At 39.9% G+C, this 24,719-nt stretch overlaps 1 protein-coding gene across 2 annotated transcripts in view; it reads left to right on the top strand.

Annotated features, from left to right (window-relative positions):
- The first annotated feature begins 2,593 nt into the window (after positions 1-2,593).
- MOCOS (molybdenum cofactor sulfurase) overlaps positions 2,594-24,719 on the top strand; it is a 220,795-nt gene continuing 198,669 nt past the window's right edge. Inside the window, exon 1 of one of the 2 annotated variants that reach the window (XM_075022731.1) lies at positions 2,594-2,829. Coding sequence is in view for 1 of the 2 variants with exons in the window: in XM_075022729.1 (XP_074878830.1) it covers positions 3,144-3,273 (130 nt within the window). In the remaining variant the exon portion in view is untranslated. Of the gene's footprint in view, positions 3,274-24,719 lie in introns of both variants that reach the window. The other variant, XM_075022729.1, reaches the window with a different exon arrangement.

Here is a 24,719-nt window from a genome sequence, read left to right as displayed (position 1 = left end):
ATGTCCTGGTGGGTTCTGAATCTCTCGAAGGATGGAGATTCCACAGCCTCTCTGAGGAATGTGCTCTGGTGTTTGACCACTCTCATGGGAATTTTTTTTTTAAACTTATATCTAGTCAGAATTTCCCTTATTCCAGCTTGTGTCCATTGTCTTTTGTCCTTCCAGCAAACACCATCTTCTCTATACCCTACCATCATGTAGTTGTATTATGATGACGGTTTATCATCTGCATTGAAATAGACCCTAAAGAACCAACACTGCAGTCCCATTGCTCTTCTATAGAGCTGCAAGAGGACAGAGCAACCCCTTTACAGAGAAGCGTATGGTTTTTTTAGTTGTTTACATAGTATTTGTGCAGAGGCTGTTACTTCCCGTTTCTTACAGTGCTCTTGAATAGTTGCTAGAGAGAAAAAAGGCAGCATTGTCACAGTTCATTGAAGGGATTAAAAAACCCCTTTTCCTATTTTGTAACATCTTCCAAGCAATGGCAGTGTTACATATTAACACTTACGAACCAAGAACCTACTAACTAAATTACCTGGAGGCATTATTTCCCTTTGCTAAAACTCGGAAAGAGCAAGTTAAATGGCTCTGTTTCTGCTACTGAGCCTCCATTAAAAAAACAACCTGCAAAACTGTGCGTGTGTGCGCATGGGTGGGGGGGATAATGTATGCAATTTGTGTGCCCGGTGCACGTGCACAGTGATCCTTGCCCTAGCAGCATTTTATCACTTTACAGTTTTGTGAACATGACTCTCTAGGCATACCTGTCCACCAGCGTATATAATTTAATTAATGTGCTTCCATGGACTGATCCCCTGGCTTCACTTAATAACCAGAGAAGAGGAAAAGTTACTCTGTAAATACAAATCTGCAATGTCCAGATGGAAAAACTACGGTTTCATGTGGAAATTCCACGAAATCTCCAGCTTTTACCTCAGAAATATTCAGCAGTAAAACCTACTTAGTTTTTACAAGTTATGCTAATTTTCAAACATCAAAACTTATATACTAACACAGAGTGACCTTAATGCCTCTTGTTATTTAGAAGATTCTGGTCAGCCTTTATGGTGGATGAAGATGAACTAAGCCCTGTATCGGAAATTGGTAGCTTCCCAACAATCAGTGATGATCACCAGGTTACATGCAATATGCAAACAGAGCACATTCGCAATTAGTACTATCTCCATGCGTGTGTTGCTTCCAAAGGACTAATCTTCCAAAATCAGGAGGAAAAAGAAAAGACAGAAATCCACTGTGAGGAACCATTTTTATACAAAAATGTGAATGGAAATTAGATCCTTAAGATGAATTTATTTTAAGATCAGAAAGCTGCATTCTGTCATCAAGAAAAAGGACTGTTTTGGTGGGGAAAACTAGTCTTGGTTCAATAAGGAAGTGAAAACAACTATTTGGCATAAACAATACATGAAAATGGTAAGGGAACTATGCATAGTGATCAATATAAATAAATTGCTCTGGAAATTGATAACAGGAAGCTAGAAATATGAGGGAAAATCCATGGCAGGTATTTTCTACATATACCTGCAGTAAAAAAAAAGGTCATAGTGATGGCATAGGCTCTTCTAAATTGCAATGCATAAATATTAAAATAAAAAAAAGGTATTTAGTGCAGGGTTCTGGTTTTAAAAAGAAAATTACTTCAGAAGATCAGCTAAAAACATTCCTCTACTTGGTGGCAACTTCTTTTTCCTCAGAGGTGTTTTGTTCACCTGGAAGGAAATGCATAAGTTATAGTTCATTTGGTAATTAGTTTTGGTGAGATCATCAGCTGGGCCAGAAAATGTAGTGCTACATCCAGGAATAAGATGCAGTACTATATACCTGCCCCAGTCATGAATACAGAGTCAGGGACAAACATATTCTTATAGCATTACAGAAATATTCTGCAGCATCTTGGAGCCAGGACTATGTGTTTAAACCAGGCAAAACATCCCAATATATAAAGTAGGGAGCGTATTAGCATGCTATTTCATGTCAGGCTTATTTTTTAATTTTCTGCGTGGCTTTTATTCAGTACCACCTTGTAAATGAAAATCTTTACGGTTCAATTTGGGCCGAAGAGTGTTCTTGGTAGTTTCCCATTTCACTGATAACCAATTGATAGTATTTCAAACAATCTAACTAAAGAGTCTGCCTTACCAGAATTTGGATGCAGATCCATCCTAATGCGTGCAGTTTTATTTTAGTATTGGACTGGGGGTGTGTGTGTGTCATTTAATGCTCTACGGATTGCAGAGCTGTGAGTAGAAAAACCTGTTGCAAACAGTATGTCAGGCAAAAAACCCCATTTGATAACAAACCCCAACGTTCCTTTGGCTATGATTTTTGTGTGTGTGTGTGTATGGTTACAGCTTATCCTACAAAGCAAAGGCTTTTACATGAATGTCTGCCGCTCTCTCTACAGCTGACGACCAGCCCACGCCACTCCTCAGGCTTTTGGCCACCCACGGCCCTATAGATTGACCAGTGCATGGCATCTCCGGCCAGCAGAGCCAGCTAGGCGTGATGCAGGACCATCACACACCAAACCCAAGGGGTGAGAAAGCGACTTCCCCTACCTATTAGCAGCAGTGGAAGAGGCGTCATCTAGAGGAAAGGAGGGAAACTCGAGCGCTGGATTTGGAAATTTTAGGGAAAAGACGCTTCCAGGAGCTACCCCTATTTTCAACAGGGTGCCTCAGCAGGAGGGGACGGTTACTCCGGAGCCAAACCCGACGGCCTTGCGCTTCACGCTGCGCCGGCTCTGCTTGGCTCCGTGGGCTCGGGGGGGGGGATCGATCTCCCCGCTTTGGTGCCCGGCTCCCGGTGAGGAACCCGGGGAAGAGACGACTCCGCTGCCCGCGGCCCCTTTCGGACGACCGGACCGGTGGGCCTGTCTGCTGGCGAGCGGGCCAGGCCTCCCTCTCCTGGCCTCCGTCCACGGCCGGACGGCCCCGGGCCGAGGCGAAGGCAGGCGGGGCGGGAGGCGGGAGGCGCGGCCGGGCCGGGCCGTGCCGTGCCGTGCCGGTCCGGTGGCAGTACCTGCCCGCAGCGCTGCCGGCGGGAAGGCTCGGAGCCGCGCTCGGTGTTTCTGTCAGAGTTTCTCTGCCCGCTTCCCGCCTTATAGCCAGCCCGGCGGTATGGCCGGGGCGCCGCGGGGGGAGCTGCTCTCTTTCCGAGCCTTCCAGGCCGCCTGCCCCGCCGGTTACGAGTACGGTTACGGCGGCGGCCTGCGCGGCCTCCGGGAGAGCGAATTCCCCCGGCTCCGAGGTACCGCGGGCAGCCCGGAGGGGCGGGTGAGGGACGGGCAGGGCCGCGGAGGGTGAGCCCCGGGGCGGGAAAGGCCCGGGCCCGGCCTCGCCTCGTCCCCCCGGGCGGCAAAGTTTGAGGTGCGAGGGAGCGGCGGGGGACGGCGGGTGGGTGGGTGGGGGGGGCGGCCGCTGGCAGAAAACACCGGCCTCGCCTCGCCGCAGCCCCCTCAGCGAACACGGCCGGGGGGGGCCCCGGGGTCTCCCCCTCTCCTCTCCCTCCCCTCCGGCAGAAGCGTCCCCCGAGTTCAGGAGCGGGGTTTGGGGACCGCAGCCAGGCGCAAAGGGGAGATGTTGAGAAGAGGGCGGGGGAAAAGGCGAATTAAAACGGACCCTTCGTCTAGGGAAGGTCTGTGGTTAGGCCGGTCTTTCTAAACTGCTTTTGCAGGTCGTATAGATTTCTCCCCCCCCCCCCCCCCAGCATTAATCGTTGCTTGAACAGTATTACTTCAATACAATATCACTTCAAATCTGATCGTGAGGGGTATACTACAATAATTTGTTGCGCTTAAAGAGGTATCGATGCCTGCGATATCAGCGCTTCAAAAGACTTAGGGGAAAAACAGAGTAGGAGAGCAGAGTAAATAACATCGGTTTGAGTGTCCTGAAACTGTTATTTAGGCCACTCTTAATAGAAAGAGTTTCGTGTTACTGCCCCTTTTTGTCATGTCTTTGAATTTTGGTGATGGAGTGCAGGCTTTCTCACGCTCGGGTCTTTAGTAGAGAATGGAGTTACTCTTTGCCTCTAGAGGGGTGCAGGAAAACTTAGGTTCAAGCAGCAGTTTGAGGAACTTTTTCTTTAAGATTCAGTAAGTTAATTTCACAGTCTGGTATTAGTCATATTGCATCAGTGAAAGTTTGATAACAAGAAACTGCTTGTCCTAAGCTCAGGCCAAGATTCTGAAAAGTGGGTGTTTTGTAACTAACTGCAAACATTGTTTAGACATTTAAGCGGATGACTTTTCAAAACTCCTGGGACTCAGGCTCGTTTCTCTGGAGGCTCACTGGTTTTGAAATGAAGTGTATCTGGTAACGAATGATGTCTGGTGGATCAGTCCGGGTTCCCAAATAGAGGTCACTGCAAAGGCAAAGCATTAGGAGTTCACCTCCACTTGAAAATGTTTTGGCTAATGTAGGCTACTGAGTTACACTTTGGTCATGCAACTTACTATAATGATATACGGATGATAGATAATTTAGAATATTTCCAGAAAAAGGTAAACAAAACCAAGTACGGGGTATAAAGTAGAATCTGTCATAATATTAGCTAATTGAAATCACATAATAGTCTGTGGTAAGGTGACCTAGGTTGTGAATTCCTTCTGCCCTTTGTTTTACCCTTCAGAATTTTAACGTGTTACTCAATTCATAAATTGTCATCCATTCGTCTTGAAAGCTTGTCACCCCCGTGAGAAAGATCAGTGTCCTTAACTGATCACTGTACATACATATAGTGTCCTGTCTGGGATTCTTATCTTAGAAACAGGGGCGTATCTCCTCTAGTCAAGCCTTCAAGTGATGCCAGTAGGGCCAAATGAAAGGTGTCCAGGGGCAGATTCCTAGGCCAACTGTGTAAGGCTAGGCGTCCCCTGCCATACAGGTCTGTTTGTCTCAGAGCTGACTAGTTGGACTAGTCCAGGACAGAGTCCAGGAACTGGCTGACAGCGGGGCAGTGGGGATGATAAGCATGTTGCTTGTACTTGTTCCTTGGCCTCCTTTTATTTAGCCATGTAGCTGTCTGTATCCCCACGTGCTGAAGGTCTTGACACACTGATGTTGATGTTATGAAATGCCTTTTAAAGCTCGAGGTCTTTGTTGCCTTGCTGAAATAAGGCAAAGGAGAGGTGGCTGAGGTACAGGTTGGCAGCAGCAATAGTAAGTAAAGGGGCCTTCTCCAAGTGACTTATAAAAAATTAGTGGGACTTTCAGGCATTTAGCTACTTAAGCATTTTCAGTGACCTGCCAGAACATGCAGGCTGGGGGATGAGGTAGAAGTTTTACATCTCTGGTGGCCTCAGGACAGCTTTAAGGGTAGGTCCCGATTACAGTGTCCTGATTGTACAAACACTGATTCACTAGGGAACCTGTTGATGGGGTTGATCTCTGCTGGGTGTCTCCCTACTGCACAAAGGTGCGGCAATTTTAATCCCTTGTAGTAAAGAGCAATCTTAACTAGTTCCACTAGACCTAGGAGAATGAGCTCTGTTCTTAAGTAGTTAACAGTAATGTGTTTATTTGGGGCTTGCCTCAAAGATCTTTCCATCATTAAAGTTGGATAAAAATCCAGATTTTGCTGCTCACTTTTTATGTCAACAGAATTTTTGGAGTCCCTCCTCAGATATCCATGATGTAAGCCTAATCCTCAATTTTGGAAGTGTCATCTTCTTACAAGCAGCATGTGATAATAATAATTGTCGCATATCAATGTATTCACTTCTTCGTGCTTGCTGATATTTGGTGGCATCAACTAAGGACATCTTGTGCAAATGGTTTTCTCTGGGGAAGGCAGAAACCTTTTCTGTGTTATAAACCTCTGCTTGCATGGTGCTCGTGCTTCTGTTGTAGCTCTAGTATGAATAGTTGCACAAGTGCCTGTTGAGAAGAAGGTACAACAGATGTGTGTAGGGAACACTGGCTACCTGACGTACTGTAAACTCAGGATTTTTCAAAGGTGGTCTACCTGTGGTCCTATCAAAGTCTGTGGGAGTTTCACTCTTGGCTCCATCAGAAAGAAAGTTAGGCTCGTACTGAGTGTGTTGGGGATTTCCCCTTCAGGTTTTGTGAAGGAATAAAAGGAACTACTTTATCTCCTTCAATCAGCAGGGGTCTGTCTGTTTCGGCACAGAAGCCTTAAATTTTACCTTTTAAGCCAAAGTTTATCTTCACTTTTATAATTGAAGGGCTGTTAGCTGATGGCTAGAGCAGCCCCTTCTAAAAATATATGTGGAGTCTGTGAAACGGATCCCTGTTTCACGGGCAGCAGCATATGCGCAATATGTGACCTTGACTTTAATCTTGTGAGCAGTGTACCCTTATCTGCAATGTAGGATTGTAAACTGTGCTTTAGAAATGGATAAAGAAATCAGCGGGAGTTTATAGGTTCTGTTGTTAAGTAATGGGGATGAATATGCTTCTGTGATGTTTATCATAGCAAAGAAAATATCAGCTTCAATTTGTACCGTGGTTTTAAAAAAGAAAAAGCTGACATGTGATTTGCGATGCAGCGTTTAATCCCAAGATACCTTTCCAGTTTCAGCTGTGTGCCAGTATTCTCCTCTAAGATAGCTGTGTCCGTTTCAGTGGGAGCTTTCCAAGAGCGATAAGCAGTGGATACCCATCCCCCAAATAAAAACCAGCCTGTATTAGTGATCACGTATTCTTTAAGGGCTGCTGACTATTTGAAGATAGTATTTAACTGAGGTAAGATGCACTGTCACATTCAGTGTCAAATCAGTCACTGTTCTGTACTTCAATAACAGTCATGTGACAAATCATGTGTTACCTTAGTATGAGCATTTGCGATATGTGTGATTACATACAACTAACAATAGTAATGTAGCTGGCTTGTTAAACAAAAAGGAAAGGCTGACTAAGCTTTGAGTAACAGAATTGGCCTTTGTTTCTTTGAAACTCAAATGATGTCCCATGAACTGGTCACCTGTGCGAGAGCTTATTTTATTGTTTGGTTAAGGAATAGCTGAGTACTGCATCTGACCTCACACAAAAATAAGACTTTTTACCCATATTGCTGGTAATTATTTGCACTGAGACTTTTCCTGGAAGTGGGAGAATGGGAAAAGTAGGTCTTCTCTGTGCACTTCAGTTAGTACTCAGTGGCTCGGTTAGCAAAGGTCAGCTCTGTCCTCTGAGAACAGAAAAGCCTATCTGTTTTGTCACATTTGGGGTAATCTGGTGTTTTGGCTGAATTTCAGAAATAGGAAATGCATTCTGGTGTGGCAGCTCAGAGTAATTTTATTGATAGGTAGCTGATGCTCACATTTTATGAAACTTGTGAAGATGAGTGTACTGTGAGCCTGAACAGTTGTGCTCACCTCTTGATTGCAAATGTAGGTGTGACCTCAGTTTCTCTACTGCTATGCCAGTTTGCTTACTTTGTCAAACCAGAAATTCCACCAGCCTTGTGTCTGAGGTTTTTTTCTTTTATTAAAAAAACCCCAACTATTTGGAATACTTTTTGTATCCTAAAATAATTTGATTTTTCTTTTTTTTTTTTTACATCTGCAGAGGTTTGGGGTTTTTTTGGTTTTTTTTTTTTAAGACCATTCTGTTTGATCTGGTAGCTGTCTACTTCTGCTTGTGTTTATGTTACTTTCTGCTGATTTCCTAATTATTAATAATTTTTAACTGTGGATGAATCTCTATTTTCTTTTTCTTGAAGATTAAGTGACTGTGTGTGTTCAGCAAAACATTTGTAGTTAGGTTCTTTGACCAATATTGTTCTTTGAGGAAGTTAGCAATGTACAAGTCTCATTATGCCATTTAAAAACAAATTTGATAACGAGGGATAAGTTTATTTTGATTCATTGTTGTCTAAGGTTTGTGCTGAACCAGAAGCAAGGCATGTGCCATTTTACAGTCAGATGCGATACTTAGTTGTGAGTTCCCTCAAGCCCACCCACCCATTGCTGATCAGAATTAAGCTAGGCAGCTACAGTCCTGGGAGAGACAGCATCTCCCAGAAAGGTAAAATGATTTCACCCATGTGCAGGGATTGGCATATGTTAATCTTAATCCACTGTTTACCTCTTCTACACAAAGGCAGCAAAAGCAATGGGTTGGGGAAGTATAAGGCTGCTTTTGTTGTCTTGTTGGAAGTTCCTGTGTCGTTAGAAGAGCTGCTAATTGTGCTGGAGAGTAAGTCTCACTGAGTTATCTCATCTCTAGCTCAGCCTGAACAGAGAAGAAATCTTCTAAACCTCTTGTTTTGGTGTCTAAAGGTGAGAGCTCCTCTTCCTACTACGGTGCAAGGCTTGTTCCTCTCCTCAGCAGCTGTGAGATCTCTGGCTGGTAACCTGCTCCTGTCCTCTGTAGCCCCTTTGTCACAACATGATTTGATTTTGTGAAACACTTTTTTTTTTAATTTGGCAGGGAAAAGAAAGCAAAAGAAATTATATTTCTTGAAGGAGGCTGCTCTTGGACAGTTTGAAATGCTAGAAGACATCTGGGAAGGTTCATTTAGTGGGTGGAGAAGGTATCATAAAAAGAAGCTGTGGTAGGGGAAGTGTAACTGCATAACTATGTGACAACTGTTTTGTAAAAAACAGTATATATGCTCATGTAAAGGCTTAATGCTTCCTGTCGATTTCAAGTCAGCAGCAGTTATCTAAATAAGCTATTATCTAAAGAATTGATATCAAAGAGGAAGCGTGTGTGGAACATAAAGTGGATTTAGTACCAAATGCAGTAACAGCAACTGTGCATTAGTTTCAGATGTTTTCCTCTGCCTACATAGAAGTAACTATGTCTATTAAGGAACTATTAAGGAATTTCTTACCTTGCTTTTCAGGATTCAGAAAGCTATTGGTGGTCTGCTCTGTGCAGGACTGGTGTTTCAGTTGATCACCCAGAGCTGGGTGGTCTTTTGCTTTTTGTGATGGATGTAGGTCTTAGTAAAGAGTGGACAGTGATACTGTCATTGTAATATTTCAGCACTGAATAAAGTTTTAGTTACTTTAAAGTTTAGTTAGAGGAAAAAAATTCCCTGAATGATACAGGTAATGTCTTCTCTTTCTTGAATTGTATTACTCAGAGTAATATATATATCATTAATTTTTAACTTCAGATTTGGTGGTGTAATACCCATATAAAGATGTTCACTGCACCATTACACTGGCTCTGTAATCGCCTGTGTCACATAGTACAAGACATTTAAAACTCTGTCTGGAATACTGAAATGTTGAGCAAAAAAAAGTACCAAACCCTATAAACCTGATACAGTTGACATGAACCTAGAATTTTCAGGTATGTTTTAGAAATAAATAGTTGATGAGTTGGGACTAGATTCTTTACAACAGGAAATAATCATATACAGACATTAGATTTTTTAAATCAACATGTAGATATTAAAAAAAAATACTGGATTTGGAAAACTACTTTATGGAACTCCATAGGTGCTGCAGCGTATCAGCCACACATTTAAAAAAAATGCACTTTTAATGAAAAGATACATTATTTCTAAAAGAAATATCTGCACAAGATGTATATTAGTGTATGAAAGTATTGAAACAAGCAGGTGTTTTATTTAGAAAAGCACAAGATGCTTTGTTATCTCTTATGCAAAAATTGGAAATGCACCAAAATCTTGTTCCTACAAAATCCCACGTCAGTGGTGCTTTCTTCCTTCCATTGCCTTTGCTTCCTCTTAGATTCTCCTGTTTGTCCTCCTCCATTGTTATGATGTTGCTGTATGTGAGATGTGTATTGATTTCTTTCCAGCCTATTTCTGTGTATTTCCATACGATGTATATCTGTTTTGGTTTGTGGTGTTCTTTTTTTTTAAATAAGAAATGTAAGATTATTAATTAAAGAGTGTATGTAAGTTTGCAGACAGATATGATCTGCTTCTGGTGTCTCTGCGCTTATATTGGAATTTCCTCTGCAAAACCAGAACCTGGCACATGAAGCTCTTGAAATTTCTATTATATGTTACGATAGCAATTCCCATATCTGAGCTGCTTGCCAGAATTCAAGGGCACTCCCAGTCTAAGGACAAAAAGACAAACAGAGAGGTGAGAGGTCATTTTTTGTTGATCGGCTTGATTCATTGCATACTTGGTATCAGAGAGATGCTGCAGAGATGTCGCTTGGATGTGAAAAGACTGTCATTGAATTCAGGAAGACCATACTGCAGAGTACTGCATAATAAAAAGCACTGATATGAAAGGTTGATAAATGAGTAGACAGCACAATATATTTGCAGAGCAGGAGGCTAGTGGGATGCTTCACTCAGAGGTGATACTTAGGAAGTAGGATGCTGAGCTCTCAAATGTATCAGGCTTTTTATATTAGGTTGTCTTGGCCCAAGCCATCAATGCTGATGTTTTCCTTTATGTCACACTAAAATACTAGTAAGGTGGTTTTTTTTAAATTTTTATACCTCACTGAACTTAGAAACTTAAAAACAACTAAAAAAAAAAAATAATTCTTCTTAGGAATATGTCAGCTCAGGGTTGGTGTAATTTTTTTTCTCTTCCTAAGTTAATTATGCTGATAGTGTTACCATGTCTGCTTACTGAGAACCACAGGCTGGTTCCTGTCACATTTGTTAGGAGGAGTTGTGTTTCGTGGAGGTATTATGAAAAAGGAGGTGTCAAGAACTGGTGTGGGAAAGGGGTGTCAGAGTTGTGGAGAAACAGGGGTATAGTAGGGCAGGGAGGCATAAAGACAGGCCACAAAGCAGTAGAAAGTCAGACTTAATTAGTTTCATTGCTAATGAGGCAAGTTGTGACTCTCTTGCCAGTATTCGTGGCAGCCCAGATAGATCCTGTGCCATGGTGCACTTTGCCCCTTCGCCTTCTGTCCTGCCGTAGAGAAGCGATGGTCTGCAAAGTGCCTGCGGTGGGGATGCGACCCCAGGCAGGCAGCTGTTGGGAGAGTGTCGTGCAAGAAAGTGTCAAGTCACTTTTTTTCTGGTGGATGAAATACACATATAAAATTGGAAGCAGGTCTTTGGGAGAGAAATCTTTCTCTCACTGGTGTTTTATTTCCCCCTTCTTAACTTTCAGGATTGTACAGAATGATGACTCCTTTCTCGTAGCAGCCAGGGGAATGTGTCTTTTACAAAAGAAGTAAAAAAGATGTGGTTTCTGTGCTTATTCAGATTAGTCCCTGGAGCAACAGGATCTAAAATGCTTTTAAAAGAAAGCTAAGAACATGACTGGGCAGGAATTTTGTCACTTAAGGTCTTCTTAAAAGAGAGAGATATCCAAGGATGTGATCTTTTGGTGACATGGTTAGCTGGGGAAGGACGATTGCACAACTAAGCTTACTTCTTCTGGCAATATGGAGCGTAATGTCCTAAATTAAAATTTGGAAAGATGACAGGAAGCTCATTTGAAGAAATATTCATCAATTAAATTAATGTTGTGTGAATTAATTTCATTAATGCACAATTAAACACCAAATTTCACTGTTCGTACCCCTTTGCAAACTTATGAACAGGTCAGATGAAGTTACACAGTCATCAGAAAGTTTATCCTCTTATTTCTTCCTGTGGAAGAAATTGAAGACCAGGATTTTCCACATTTTTATGTTCATGCCACACAATGCATTAAAGTTGTCATAATTCAGTAATTTGGAACTGGTGGTATCAGTAATGGGTACAAACATATGTTGCCTTTCTTTTAAAAAAATAGGATTTTGTATTGCTGTTGAGTAAAATACACTGTTCATCTGCTGTGCCATTCATTTCCCGAGTAACTTATTAGGAGTGTAACTTAAAAAGTAACTTATTAAACATGTGACTCAGAGTCATATTTTTATTATTTGTATATCTGCCTATAATTTCTTTTAATGTAAACAATTAGAATTTTCACAAAACAAAATGTTACTCAGCTGCTCTGTCAGTATGCAACTTTTTAAATATCTGTCATTGTCTTTGATTCATCACACACTAGGAAAATATTTGTTACAGATTTAATCAATTTAGGAGTGCGTAAGCCCAGTGAGCAGAATGGGAGACACTTCTTAATACCCTGTCTGATCTCAGTTGTGATGAACAATTTGCTCTGATACTTCATGTTGCCTTCTTATGAGACTGCATAAAAGCAGATAAATAAAGTGGTTAACTAGCAAGACCTCCCTACCTGATGGACTGAATGGAGTAAAATTAAAGACTGCATGAAAAAGGAGCCTTTGCCAGCCGCAGACATGCTACATAAACTCGCTAGTATTGCGTAGCTGGGAAGCTGACCGAATTGATGTTCAGACAAAACTGTACATAGTTGATTGCACTCCATTGTTACTTGATCATAGAGTTTGTGTTCACAAGCAAATGAAACATTTGATTAATGAATAACAGCTTTTAAATGCATTCCCTTAAGAATGTGAATGCCTGAGAAGTAACATTATTGTGGAGGGTGGTCATGAAGTGTAGCAATATGATAATAATCCTCTGCTTACCACCTCAGCATAGTCGTTTAGCGAGAGGTACAGTGCTGCCGAGACAGCCTAATAATACAAATGCAGGATGACTGGTTGCCCTTCTAAAAAGGAGATAATTTAATGCTAGTATAAGTGAAGAAAAACATATGCCATTTAAATAGATTAGAAGTGAATTGGAAGACTTGCAGTACCTATGAAATAAACTAAAAACCATGTAAGATATGTTTTGGGTAACATGAAATTACATGCAAGAGACATAAAAATGCAAAAATAACCTTTAAGAGGTGGCTGCAAATGTCTATTTTGAAGATGATAGACTAAGGAAATAGAGTGACACATCTGAACTACACTGCAGCTGACTCCTTTTTCCTGGGACAGACCAGCCCCTGTGAGTGGCACTCAGAAACTCCTTTCTGTTCTGTTGTTTACAACTATTTCTGATTTGACTGAGGTGCATGTTCCTGCCAGTTTTTTTTCTGGCAATGAAATTAAGCCCTCTGTTTTAAGGATTGTTAACTGTCTAGTTAATATTCGATCAGTGAACTGTCTTAGTATCTTTCCAAACTCAACAAGAGCAGAAATGCAGAAGGAAGGGAGAAAAATTATGACAGTTGTAATGGGAAAATCACTTGCTGTGTACATTAAATGTCCCCAAAAGCCATCTTAATTTGCAAAGCTGGAGTCTTTGTGAGAATCTTTCTTTGTTTCTTTCTTTTTTTAACTTTTGTGTGGAAGTTGTCTTTGATGTAGGTCTTGTTGAAACCACAACTATAAATCTGTCATTTCTTGGGGAAATGAATTGCGGATTTCAGTGAAACTGTTCCAAATTCATGCTTGGGTGAAACTCTCTAAAGTGGAATTTGGCTAAAATGTCATGGCACGAGCAGTTGTATGTGCTCTTTGTTCTTCAGGGTCAGTTCCAGAGTAATAGAATAACTTCCCTTACCATAAAATTAGTAATTTGTTTTTCTTCTGTAGAGTAGACCCAGAGTAAGGGCTCTGATTTTGGATTTAGGTGGAAATTTAGCTTTTCATTAATTAGAATAGCAGCTATTGATGTACTCACACCTTTCTAATGGCTCTACAGCATTGAAGGGATTACTATGCATTGAAGTGGTTCTCCTATGAACAAAACACTGCAATTGTAACTCTGACATAAAGGAAATCTATTCCTTGGGAAGCACTCTTTTTTTTTTTTTTAATCATAACAGTTTAGGGTTTGATACTGTGAAATATTCTCCTTGAGAAGGGTTGATCATGAGTGGGGATTCCCACTTCAGTTGCATTCTTTAAAGCTTCTCCAGTGTCTGTAAAACACTGAGCTGAAGGAAGAGGTGGGATATGAGGAAGGGGAAAGGAGGCAGATGTCTGGGACAAAAAGTAAGCTGCTTTAGTATTCCTTTTCATGTCACAAAGAGCTTTTTCAATAGTAATTTTCATAGCTCACTGTCAAATTTAGTTTTAAACTTTCTGTCTTCTGTTTCTGTAGAAGCGTGGGGGTTTTGGGTTGGAAAATAGTATTTAAAGTGATCTTTGGTTATAAACTACTGCTTGGAAAGAAACCAGACTTCTGGGAGTGAGGAAGGAAGTAATGATGATTTTATTAGGAGCTGCCTTATGTTCAGGCTCGGTGAAGCTCATCTGCAGAGCACAGAGAGCATCACTACACCGCAGGGCTGTGGAACCAGGACTGTCTTCTAGTGGGCACTACTGTGGCCCCAGCTTCATCTGACCCACTAGGAGAGATCTGGGGAGAGAAGACAAAGCCTTCCTGTGGCACTGTAGGAACCCTCCTTGAAATGTAGGCTGTATAAAAACAAACCCTCCCTCCACCCCCAGTTTTTCAATATCAGCTTGCCCAAAGGGTGGGTCTAGTCCAGTGAAATGCTCTCTAATGGGTGAAGCCATCTGTTTCTCCCTCTCGTAACTCACCCTCTCGGTTATCCTTAGAAGCCTGTAATAGTATCAGGTTGACTACTTTGTGAATGATGAAAAAGTATAAATCCTAATGAGGTACATCAGTACTTTTTTTACTGTTTCCTTTCCATCTGGTATTTTTCAAGAGTTGGCAGAAATCTTCCCCTCCTTACCCCCCAAATGTCAAACTTTAAAACACCTGCTTTCATTGGAATATTTATTTTCTGATTAGCTCTAATGAAAGGAAAATCCAGCTTTTTAGCTTATGGAAGCTGAAGCTACCCATTAAAAAAAAAAATTATGAAAACCTCTGTTCCTTTGAATGTGTGGACTGTTGCAGAGTTCACGGTGTATAACACTTGTTTGGAGGCACTTGGTCGATTCTCCGAGCTTTGCATCACTGAGCGTGACAGCTCCTGAGAGATTAAATAGCTGTTACCATCGGAACTTTAATCAGTTTTTCTTCCATTTCTGCAAGTACAGAGAAGGACAGGTGTACTCGTAAAGTGTCATGAGGATTATACTGCAGCGCTTCCTGGATAAACTTCAGTGCCACTGAAGTGGGGGAAACTGTACCAAATAATCTCGTGACAGCTGTCACGTTTCCAAAAGTGTCTGATCAAATCTTCAAATCTGAATACTAGATACCTTGTTGGTACATTCAACCTCTAATATCAGGCACTCCTGCTTCTGTTTCCTTCCATTCTAGTGGTAGAAATGTGATTACATACTAAACTAATCTAATGGCAGTTATGTACAATGATCTCCTTCAGTTTTTGTATTTCAATGTTACACGTAAAACTGTTTATAATGAGTGGGTATTGGAAGTTAGGGGGAAAACCTGCCTTTGGCTAGTTCCCACTTCTGCAAATGCCTCCTAAACTTTATGTTTATAGAATTTATTGTGTCTTTAAAAATTGTCTGGGTTCTTACATGGGTTGTATTGAAACAGCATGAGAATTTCTCAAATGAATAAAATTGAGATTTATAATATAGTTTTAAAAAGCTTCCAGATATGAGGAGTGGGGTGTGGAAGGGAGCTTTCTTTTTTTTTCCTTTAGGACAAGAGATTAGTTTTTATACTACTTTTTTTTTTTTAATAATCTATCTACATGACTTGCAGTCTTTCTAGTCACTACGCATCTCCTTTTTTTTTTTTTTGGCTGTAGATTGAATTTTCCCATAGTTGGAGAATAGAAATAGCTGAATCCAGAGGAGAAACTTTACTGTTTAAGCTCTTAATTTAAATGAGTTACGGACAGTGTTGTGTGCATTGAATCTACTTCACTGCACTATGTATTCTTTGTGGAATGGCTCAGAAGAAAACAGCAGTCTAGTCTAATGTACGTAGTCTCTGGATATATGTTGGTTGGGGTTCCCAGCTTGTAGACAGGCATATGATATGAGAAAAAATGAAAGACTAGAGAAAAAAAGTCATATAAGGAAGAACCTATTCCTATCTAAACTGATTGTTTCCTATTGTCTTTCCACTGAACAGTCATTACAATGGGTGTATATATATAAATAGAAACATAAATAAATTGTTGTGTGTATATATATATATATAAATCCAGGAATTTTAGTCTCACTGTGGTGAGAACACAAAGTGCCTAACAGTTATCATTCTTAGCAGAAGGAAATAAATGTGTCTCAAATTGGAAGGAGGGTAGGGGGAAAAGAGCATAGGGTGGTCATGGAGTAAAATTTACACTTAATGCCTTTCTTGTATCTGTCTGTCAGCAGAATTTGGAGAAGGGAAGCCCCTAGTTTGCTGCTGTAGAAAAAATAAAAAATAAAAATAAATCTGTGTGCACTGCAATAACTGATCTTATGAGGTTCACTTTATCAATTTATCCTGACTTTCTGTGGAGGCAAAGTACCAGGTATCTGGTGTTTATACAAAATAGTGAGGAGTGCTCACTGTCCATCTGGAAACAAACTTCCTCAAAGCAGTTATCTCACATGAAACCTGCGTGATGTTCTGTGCAGCTAATTACCTGGGTTCGTTCTAGGTTGACTGTCAGGGAGCCATTACCTGCGTTATGCTGGTGACTACATGACATAATAGGGATCATTCCCATTCTGGTATTTATGGCACAAATTTGGAGAGCAGTTTTTAGAAGTAAATGGATCTGGAATGAAACATGTAGAACCAATTGTTGTATGCATTGGGTTAGATGCAGTCTTTGAGTTATCATTGTGATAAAATATTTTGATCAAGATTTTTTTCCCCCTTATGTGTTTGAATTTTGGATACTCTAATTTGAAGGGTGGTGGGGCAGATTGAGACATCTGACTGAACCAGATTTGCAATGGATGAGATCTTAGAATTCTTTGAAAATCAGGTCCTTCCTGAGGTAACTGTAACTAAGGACACAAATGAGGGCGCCCTAACATACTCATTTTAAAATTTAAGTTTGTATTGAAACAATTTGATTTTGTGCTTCCTTTGCTTAGAGTTACAATCTTTTCCCTTACATTTTCCAACCCCCTGACCCATACCTTGGCCTTTCTGTGCTCCACTGGGAACCTTTACTAGCTGTTTTAGAAGGTGGTTTTGATATGTTTAAGTGTTTCATTTTTACATCTCCTGTGGGTGATCCTTTTGGTGAAAAATGTTCATGCAGTTTTGCTAAAAATAAACAGAAGTTACAAATAAATTTCATCTTAATGACAAATAAGTAGCTTTAAAATGCAAGTAATAAGAATGAAAAGTACTATTGTTGCCTTAAACATATTTGCTTTGGGGGAATATGGTAATATTATGCCCGCAGCACAAATTAGAAAAAAAGTAGAAATTTTCAGGATACAGTAAAAGCTCATTACAGAAACTCAATAGTATTCTGTCATGTTATTTCTAGTTACAGTTTTAGACTAACAAGTCTGAGGAAGCATTTGAAAATTAACAGCGCAGAAATTAGCTCTGAAATATTAGCAAATTACTATTACTTTTCCATTTATGATAATACTGTTCGTTATTAATTTGATCATTCATTGTCATAAATAATGTTCACCCCACTTAAAATTCCTCTCCATCCTTGCTTCACGTTACAGTATCAATTCCTGAATTTCTTAGCTTGCATAACTCTCTACTTGCCACCTGACATCCTTTGCCCACGTAAGAAGTAAGCGTGTTCAGCAATCTGTGTTTTGTACAGCATCAGTAGAAGAGGTCTGTAAAGAAGGACCAGGCTTTAGTGTGGGTAGGGAACTCCAGGACTTCAGTGTGGTTATGATGGTTATGGAGACTCCAGATATGAAATTGGTACTCATACTCGAGATCCAATCCTGTAGTCAGTTCTGGAGGCAGAGTATGCTATGCGTGGTTTTATCTAGATAGTATTTTCAAGTATCTTGTGTCATAAACTGAGTAAAATATGTTGTATGAGTGTCGTGTCTGGTCTTGTCATTTATTCAAATATAGCAAGACTACACATTTTGTGGGGGAAAACCTTGATTTTTAATTGCATAACGTTTTCTCAGCTGCCTTGAGGCAAAACACGATAGCTGGTGTCCTGGCAGAGTTGTGATTTCAAGCTCAGAGTTCAGAGATTAGGGAAACTGGAGTATTTGTTTTTCTATGCATAATCTTTTATTCATTCTCAAAGCTAGTCTAGTGTTAATGAGGCCATTTGTATTTAGTGCTTTGAATAATTTATGGTGAAATTATAATTCTCTTTCATTTCTAATGTTGTTAGTATTGAAAGAAGCCCTTTAATTGAGAAGAATTATACCATGATTTAGTGAAGCACAGAAAAATATTCTTTAGGTGTATGGTTATAAAATTGGGATAAAGTTGTAATTGCTTTATTGCTGGGTCCATAAAAAAAAAAAAGGAGCAACTGCGAAACTCATTTTTGTAGGCAAACGTATCCAGTGGAAGGTTGTTACCAAACATGAAATTCTCTATATTTGTATCAGTACTGTCAGTCTATTATTGGGTTCATGATGCTCAGATATTTGTATTCTCTTAGTACTAGCATAAATCGGATTAACTTCATAGGTGCCCCAAATCCTACTTTTATTTAAACATAGAGCATCTTGATAAACAAAGTAAAGTTGCAAAGGGGAAGAGTAGTTGATTGAATGGACTTGCAGTTTGCTGAACAGCATTAGAACTCAGTCCCCTGTAGTGGAATTCTCTAGTGAATGCAAATTTATTCAAGTTAGAAGTGTGCCTAACTCTCTTCAGAGATATCCAGCAGTAACTATGGTTAACGTAGATATTTTAGATACCTTTTTTTTGGTCTGTCTTATTTGGGAGGAAGGGAAGGGGCATTTAACATAAAGTATCTTTTCTTTCCTTAAGAAAAGAAGCTCTGACAAAAAAAAAACCCAACTTTGGTATGTTACCAAAAGTTGGTATTGTTTTTGTTGAGTGTTGATGCTGTTTTGTAGACTTTAATTTAGATTAAGTGAGACTGAAAGCAGGTGTGATGACTTCTAAGTTATCACTTTGCCAAAAATATCAAAATATAAAGTTAGAGAAGTGGTAGAGAAGAGAAGGTGGAGGAGAGCTGTAAGAGAAGAGAGTCTCCAGATTCACACCTGCTTTTCCTTATGTTCTGCCACAAGAAGCAACATGAAAACGCTAATTGTCCTCTTAAAGGGATACTGATGTACTTCATATACCCATCTCAGTACTGCATACACAGGCGTATCAGTGCATATTTGTAAATAAAGGGGTGTATTATGTGCTTGGAGGAAACAATCACCTGGATGCCTTGAATACACTTCTGGAGCAGTTCTTCATTTGATGTAAGTGACTCTAGTAAGCTGATTTATGTCATTTTGAGATTCTGTTGCTGTTGCCTCTGTTATAGCCCTTCTACTCCTTTTGTCAATGTATTATTAAAAATGTTTCACTTTTTGAATTGATACCTGGACTTCTAGAGAGTGCATGCATACCCCAGAGACTGAAGATGTGCTGTAGATGCCATATGAGGAGATAGCAATATGAGAAGCCCAGCATATCTTATTCTAGAAAGGAGAATTTCACTTGTTTCAAAGGTCATTGAAGCTTCTGTGCAGATCATAACCCAGCTCTTTAACTTGGCCTGGAACCAAAAAGGTAATCAGTGCGGTATGTTTAGGAAGTGCTGATTATAGCGTATTTGTTAATGGTTTAACTCATACAGAGTTCAGCAGAGCCTCATAATTACTTCAAAGGCTCTGAATCAGACCCTGATGCATGTTTTCATGTTTGAACAGAGCTTGCTTCTCTTCCACAGAGTTGCGGTCTCTGTGACCTGAAGGGAAAGTTCTGCTCTGGTTATTCATTGTAGTACAGCTGGAGACTCAATCAGACTTTGCTTGGGTTCCTTTTGACTCACTGAACTTTGGAAAAGACTTTTTTGTCCCATTGCAGCCCTTCAGAGGTCAGAGAACCTGAGCTCTGAAATGATAATGTCTGTACCCAATGCAAGGTAATGTCTCTGGAAGAGCCACAAACTCCTCCTTCTAAACAGCTGTATGGCAGTATCCAGCAGTGGATTTTTGCTGTCCAAAGGTAGATTCAGAGTAATGTCCAAACCTCCAAAAGCTGTGTCACAGGTTAACAGTCCTTTAGAAAGAGGGTCATCAACTATGTGCTTGTGTCAACAACTTAAGTGATTTTTAGGGTTTTTTAGTAAGCTATAACATGCCAGACATCAGTGAAATTAAAAGAAATAGAATATCTGGAAGCCACATGCTGTTATTCCTATTACAAGTAGGCCTGTGTTAGGTAGGATTTCTCTCACATACTGCTGCGTTCAGGCCTAGTCATTAGGAAGCTGGTATTTTGCTACTTTTGTCAGAACTAGTTAACAAATCTCTGCAGTTGTCCTACTGCTTCAGAATTAAAAACTGTGGTTTACTATAACATTATTTTTTGATAAATGTACTTTTTCATTCCTAGCACATTCCTGGAAATGGTTGTTGAATACTTTGAATCTATGCTTGAGAAGAACCCTAATAAATGGAAAATAAGCTGTAGAAACTAATTTAGGCCAAATATAGTAAGGTTTTAACAGAACATTTTTGCCAATGTATAATTACATTCCTATTAAATTATTGACAGAAACCTGTTTGTGTCTGTTAGATATTTATGAGTGGGAAAAATCTTTTTTTCCAATTAGGTGAAGCTTTTTGTACTGAAGTATTACATTGTTTGTGGAGCTATTAGGAAATTACAGTCAGTCTTGAAAAATTTTACAAAATATTTCTCATTTCACAAAAATCCCCAAATAAGAAATAAATTTATTTAATGAGTTGTATTATTGTCGTCTGTATATCTAATGCTGTCTGTGAACTTCAGTAAAGGTAAAGCAATTGAGCATAATCTTATCATTTAGATTGGTCTGTTTATAGTTGAGTAAGTTTCACTTGAGGTAGCAGCTTGGATCAAATTATTATGAAGTAAAAGTTAAACTGGCTTGCTCTGTGGGGAATTGCTGCCAAAAGATATTATGATGGAAAAATGTTTAGATTAACTCAATACATATGCACTAGAAAAGCTTACATGTAGTTTTTCATGCATACTTCTTATCTCCCTAATAACATCTCAGTATTTCTGTGTCTTATTAAAATGAAATTCCCACCATACATTATATAAATCTTAAGTAGTTACTCAGAAGTGATACTGAAACTCCTACACTTAACATTTTTTCGTACTATAGAAAGCACACTGAAGAATTGTTGCTGTCTCCTGTTTGTGGTTTCGGTTTACATTGGTGACTGCTTACTGGTGAAAAGGTGATACAGGAGATCTTGGTCAAGCATTATATGTGGACTTTTCAAGCATTAAACCTCTTCCCGGTTTAATAATGCTGTTTTTTTCTGACTCCTAGAACAATTAGGAGTGTAAACCAAGTAAGGAGTGGCAGTTAGGAGTGTAAGCCAAGAGATATGGATGTATTGGTCTGAGGAGGTATTTTTCCAGTAAAGTTAGGGAGAATTACTCTAGCTTTTCAAAATTCGGAGATCTTCTTCTGGAATGTGCATCCTGCTTCCCCACCCCATGCTCTCCATTCCCCTGTCGCTCCCACAGAAAGGGCTATCAGCTGGAAGAGGTACCACTGGGCCTGGAATGGATTGTCAGATTTATCATGCATTAGAAGTAAAGGAAGATGGCATTTTTAGCCAGATCAGGTGGAGAGGTGCTACTGGCTTGTCAAGGGAGAAATACCTGTTGAAGCCAAGTGGGTGAAGGTAGGTATTAAAGCAAAACGATGACGATGTGGGAGATATGAGAATACACTGACCATGAAAAAACATAGTCTAGAGGATAGGATGTAGTTTCTTACTAGGAGGATGCAATTCTGAAGCACTGTTCTGGTTTGAGCAAGGTAGACTAACGACCTACCTATTTTTCAGATGGAAGTAGCTTGGGTGATGAGTGTAGTTACCTGTTGTAGCAAAGGACTGCCCACTGTGGGCCAGGACAATCTTAGTCCTCTCGTCTTATGAGAGTGGGGTCCTGGCCAACAGTCCTCACACTCTTCATTTCACAGTCTTTGAATTTACATACAGTTCCTCTTGGTAATGTGGTTATTTGGTTTTACGTATTTGTCTCTGAAAGATAGTCCAAATTTATGCTGAAAGGGAACTTATGTTTCTCTTATTCTTATGTCCCTGAAATTGATCTTCAGTATCCGTTCCTGGCAATGGACTGTTTGCTGGATGGTATAAATAAATCAAGGGCTCTAATTGTCTGTGGGGAACCTTGTGTGAAGAACTTCCCCTGGAGAATAACTTTACTACTGGTTTGCAGTAGCAGCCCCTTCTCTTTGCCAGAAAAAGCCAGCAGAGGTACCGTTGCGTTTGCCAAACAAGGCATTACATGTTGTCTTGTCATCAGGAAGAAGTGACGGCTGGGAAGTATTTCTGTAGGGCTTCAACGGTTGGGATAACCGATTTTTGCTGCCTGTCATTCAGTGTTCATTGCTTGTTCCAGTTCTCATGCGGGCATTTAATTATTGCTGTGGTTGCATGTTCAACCCAAGACTCTAGCTGCCAGAAGCTCATAGTGATGTGAGTATTTCTGTGTAATGAAACGAGTTTTAAGGGACAAGGGAGAAGATAAGGGTTACTTTTTGGTTTTCTGTTATTTTGAACTTGGTTTGTCTTCTCCTAGTGTTTTTGGAAACCCATAAAATAATTTAAAAGGCTTTCTATATATCACTTCACTTTTCATTTGGTGTATTTTTTCAGGGAATAGTTAGAGCCATTAATTTGTCCTAGATTTTATATGAATCCAATTAATTCAGGTCACAGAGCAAGAAATAGAACTGACTAGAAAAGTCAGTTTCAAACATTATCTTGGCATGTTGTTGTAAGCCTGTGGCTGTTTTATGGGAAGAATGGGAAGAAAAGAGGAGCAGGAGAATGCTACTAGAATGTTTAGCTAATGACCGCTGTTATAAACAATTATTATTAAGATTCCTTAAACATTGCTTTTTACCATCACCTTTTTATCTCCAGTAGAAATTCTGAATGTCTCTTTCCTACATAAAAGTGAATGTTTCTGTGAAAATTTCAGCAAAACTAACAAAAGCATTTTCCAGTAGTAGAAGAACGGGGGACATGTTCTCTTTCAACTCTTCTTTCATTTGATCAATTGCATCAGAGAGAAAGGGGAAAAAAAAAAGAGACTGAAGGATGGTAGTATATTCACTAGGGAGGTGTGAAAGCTAGTTTGGGTTTGGGTGAGTTACAGTTGTTTGAAGACTTGCATAAACATGAATCACTTGTGATTTATATTTCATCCAAAGGCGACGAGACGGTAGGCTGCAGTGTGTTATTCACATGTAGCTGAGGTACCTCTGATTCATACCCACAGGTAAGGCTTCAGCTGGTCTTACACAAGCCATTAAAGGTGTCTGTGGAAATAACATCACTGACTGCAGTCGATATTTAATCACGCCCCAGTGAGCAAAAAGTGAGCACTGAATAAAGCTGTGTCTTACGGGTAGGCCAAATGAAAGAAGGTGGGTGCTGATTGATCCCTCTACTGTGGTCTCATTTAGCACAGAAGCTGGCAAATGATGAAATTTCATGGCATGTAATTTTTTTTTTCTGTAGTTGTGAAAGATACATTTCATAGGGTTGGATGTGACTTCTTAATAAATGTGAAAGCCTTGCTTTCTTTTGCGCTTACATAGACCTCAATACTGGCAAGCTGTAAGCAAGCTGCAAGTAGGGGCTCATGTATATAGAATAGTGCCAGTGCTTACTGGAATAACTCTAGCCACCTAAATAGCTTTTGTGGAGTCAGTATGGCCCCTGCTGAGGAGTACAGCAAGTGAAGAGGGTGTATGGTATTGACTGTAAACTGTTTTAATGTTCTGTCTGCTTTGCTGTAGGTAATAATGAAATGAGAGCAAATAATGCAAGCCAATAGCACGTGGAGAAGAATAATGGGGACTTATTACAGATAAATGTAATTGCACATTTCATGCTTTGCTTTTTGTAATCACTCCATCAAGTCAAACACTAAAATACATTAATTAAATACCAGTTTCCCACAGAACTCAGTAACTTGTTAGTGGCCCTTAAAATATCGATACCGTTATCCAAGTTGCTCACAGTCCAGTGAGGATCAGCATTTGGCAGTCAGGTTGAGCTGTGATTACTCGAATTGATGAACTCAGTGGACTGACAGTGGGAAGCAGAATGTGCCCCATGGCTGCAGCCTGACTGCTGCTTTACTTCACCGGGTCTGTAGCAATTAAATCAAATCATGCTGAGGAACAGTGTCTCCTTTAACTGCATGGTAACTATTCAGGCCTTGTCCATCAAGCACTATGGTTTTGTGGTCTTTTGAAGAGCTCCTTGGCCCAAAGCAAGGGAAACAAAACATTACCTCGTCTAGCAGAGCAGGAGCGTTTAGGTGAGTGGCACATTGTTATTCAGAAAACATACTCTGGTTTTGATAGCTTTTGTCTAAATTGATGCCAAACAGGACCTGAGGGTACAGGTAACAATATTCACTAAATGTTTAATCCAGAAAATATCCAGCAAAAGCAATTCTCAAGCCATATTAGTAGGATTTTTTTTTTTTTTTTTTTTTGCGTTTAAGGTACTTCATTAATGGTTTTGCACAACCAGGATCTTTATCTGTCTATACAGTGTGTGGGCATATCATGCACTGTATCACTGTGAGATTTCAGGCACTTTTACAAAGGTTACATGTATTACATAGTTAAAGGTACTTTTGACATTTAATTTAGGAGCATCCCTGGGGGGAGCTAAGTTCTTATGCAGTCAATGGAAAGAGGGAGCTGCCTCTAAAGGGCATCTGACTTAGATGACTAAAATAACCTGAGGTACCTTTACTTGTTAAAACCTTACTGTGTCCAAATGATATCACACTTGTCTACAACCTCT

Source organism: Buteo buteo, chromosome 3, assembly GCF_964188355.1.
Source record: "Buteo buteo chromosome 3, bButBut1.hap1.1, whole genome shotgun sequence".
NCBI lineage: Eukaryota > Metazoa > Chordata > Aves > Accipitriformes > Accipitridae > Buteo > Buteo buteo.
Note: the sequence above shows the minus strand (reverse complement) of the source record. Positions and strands in the feature narration are given on the sequence as shown.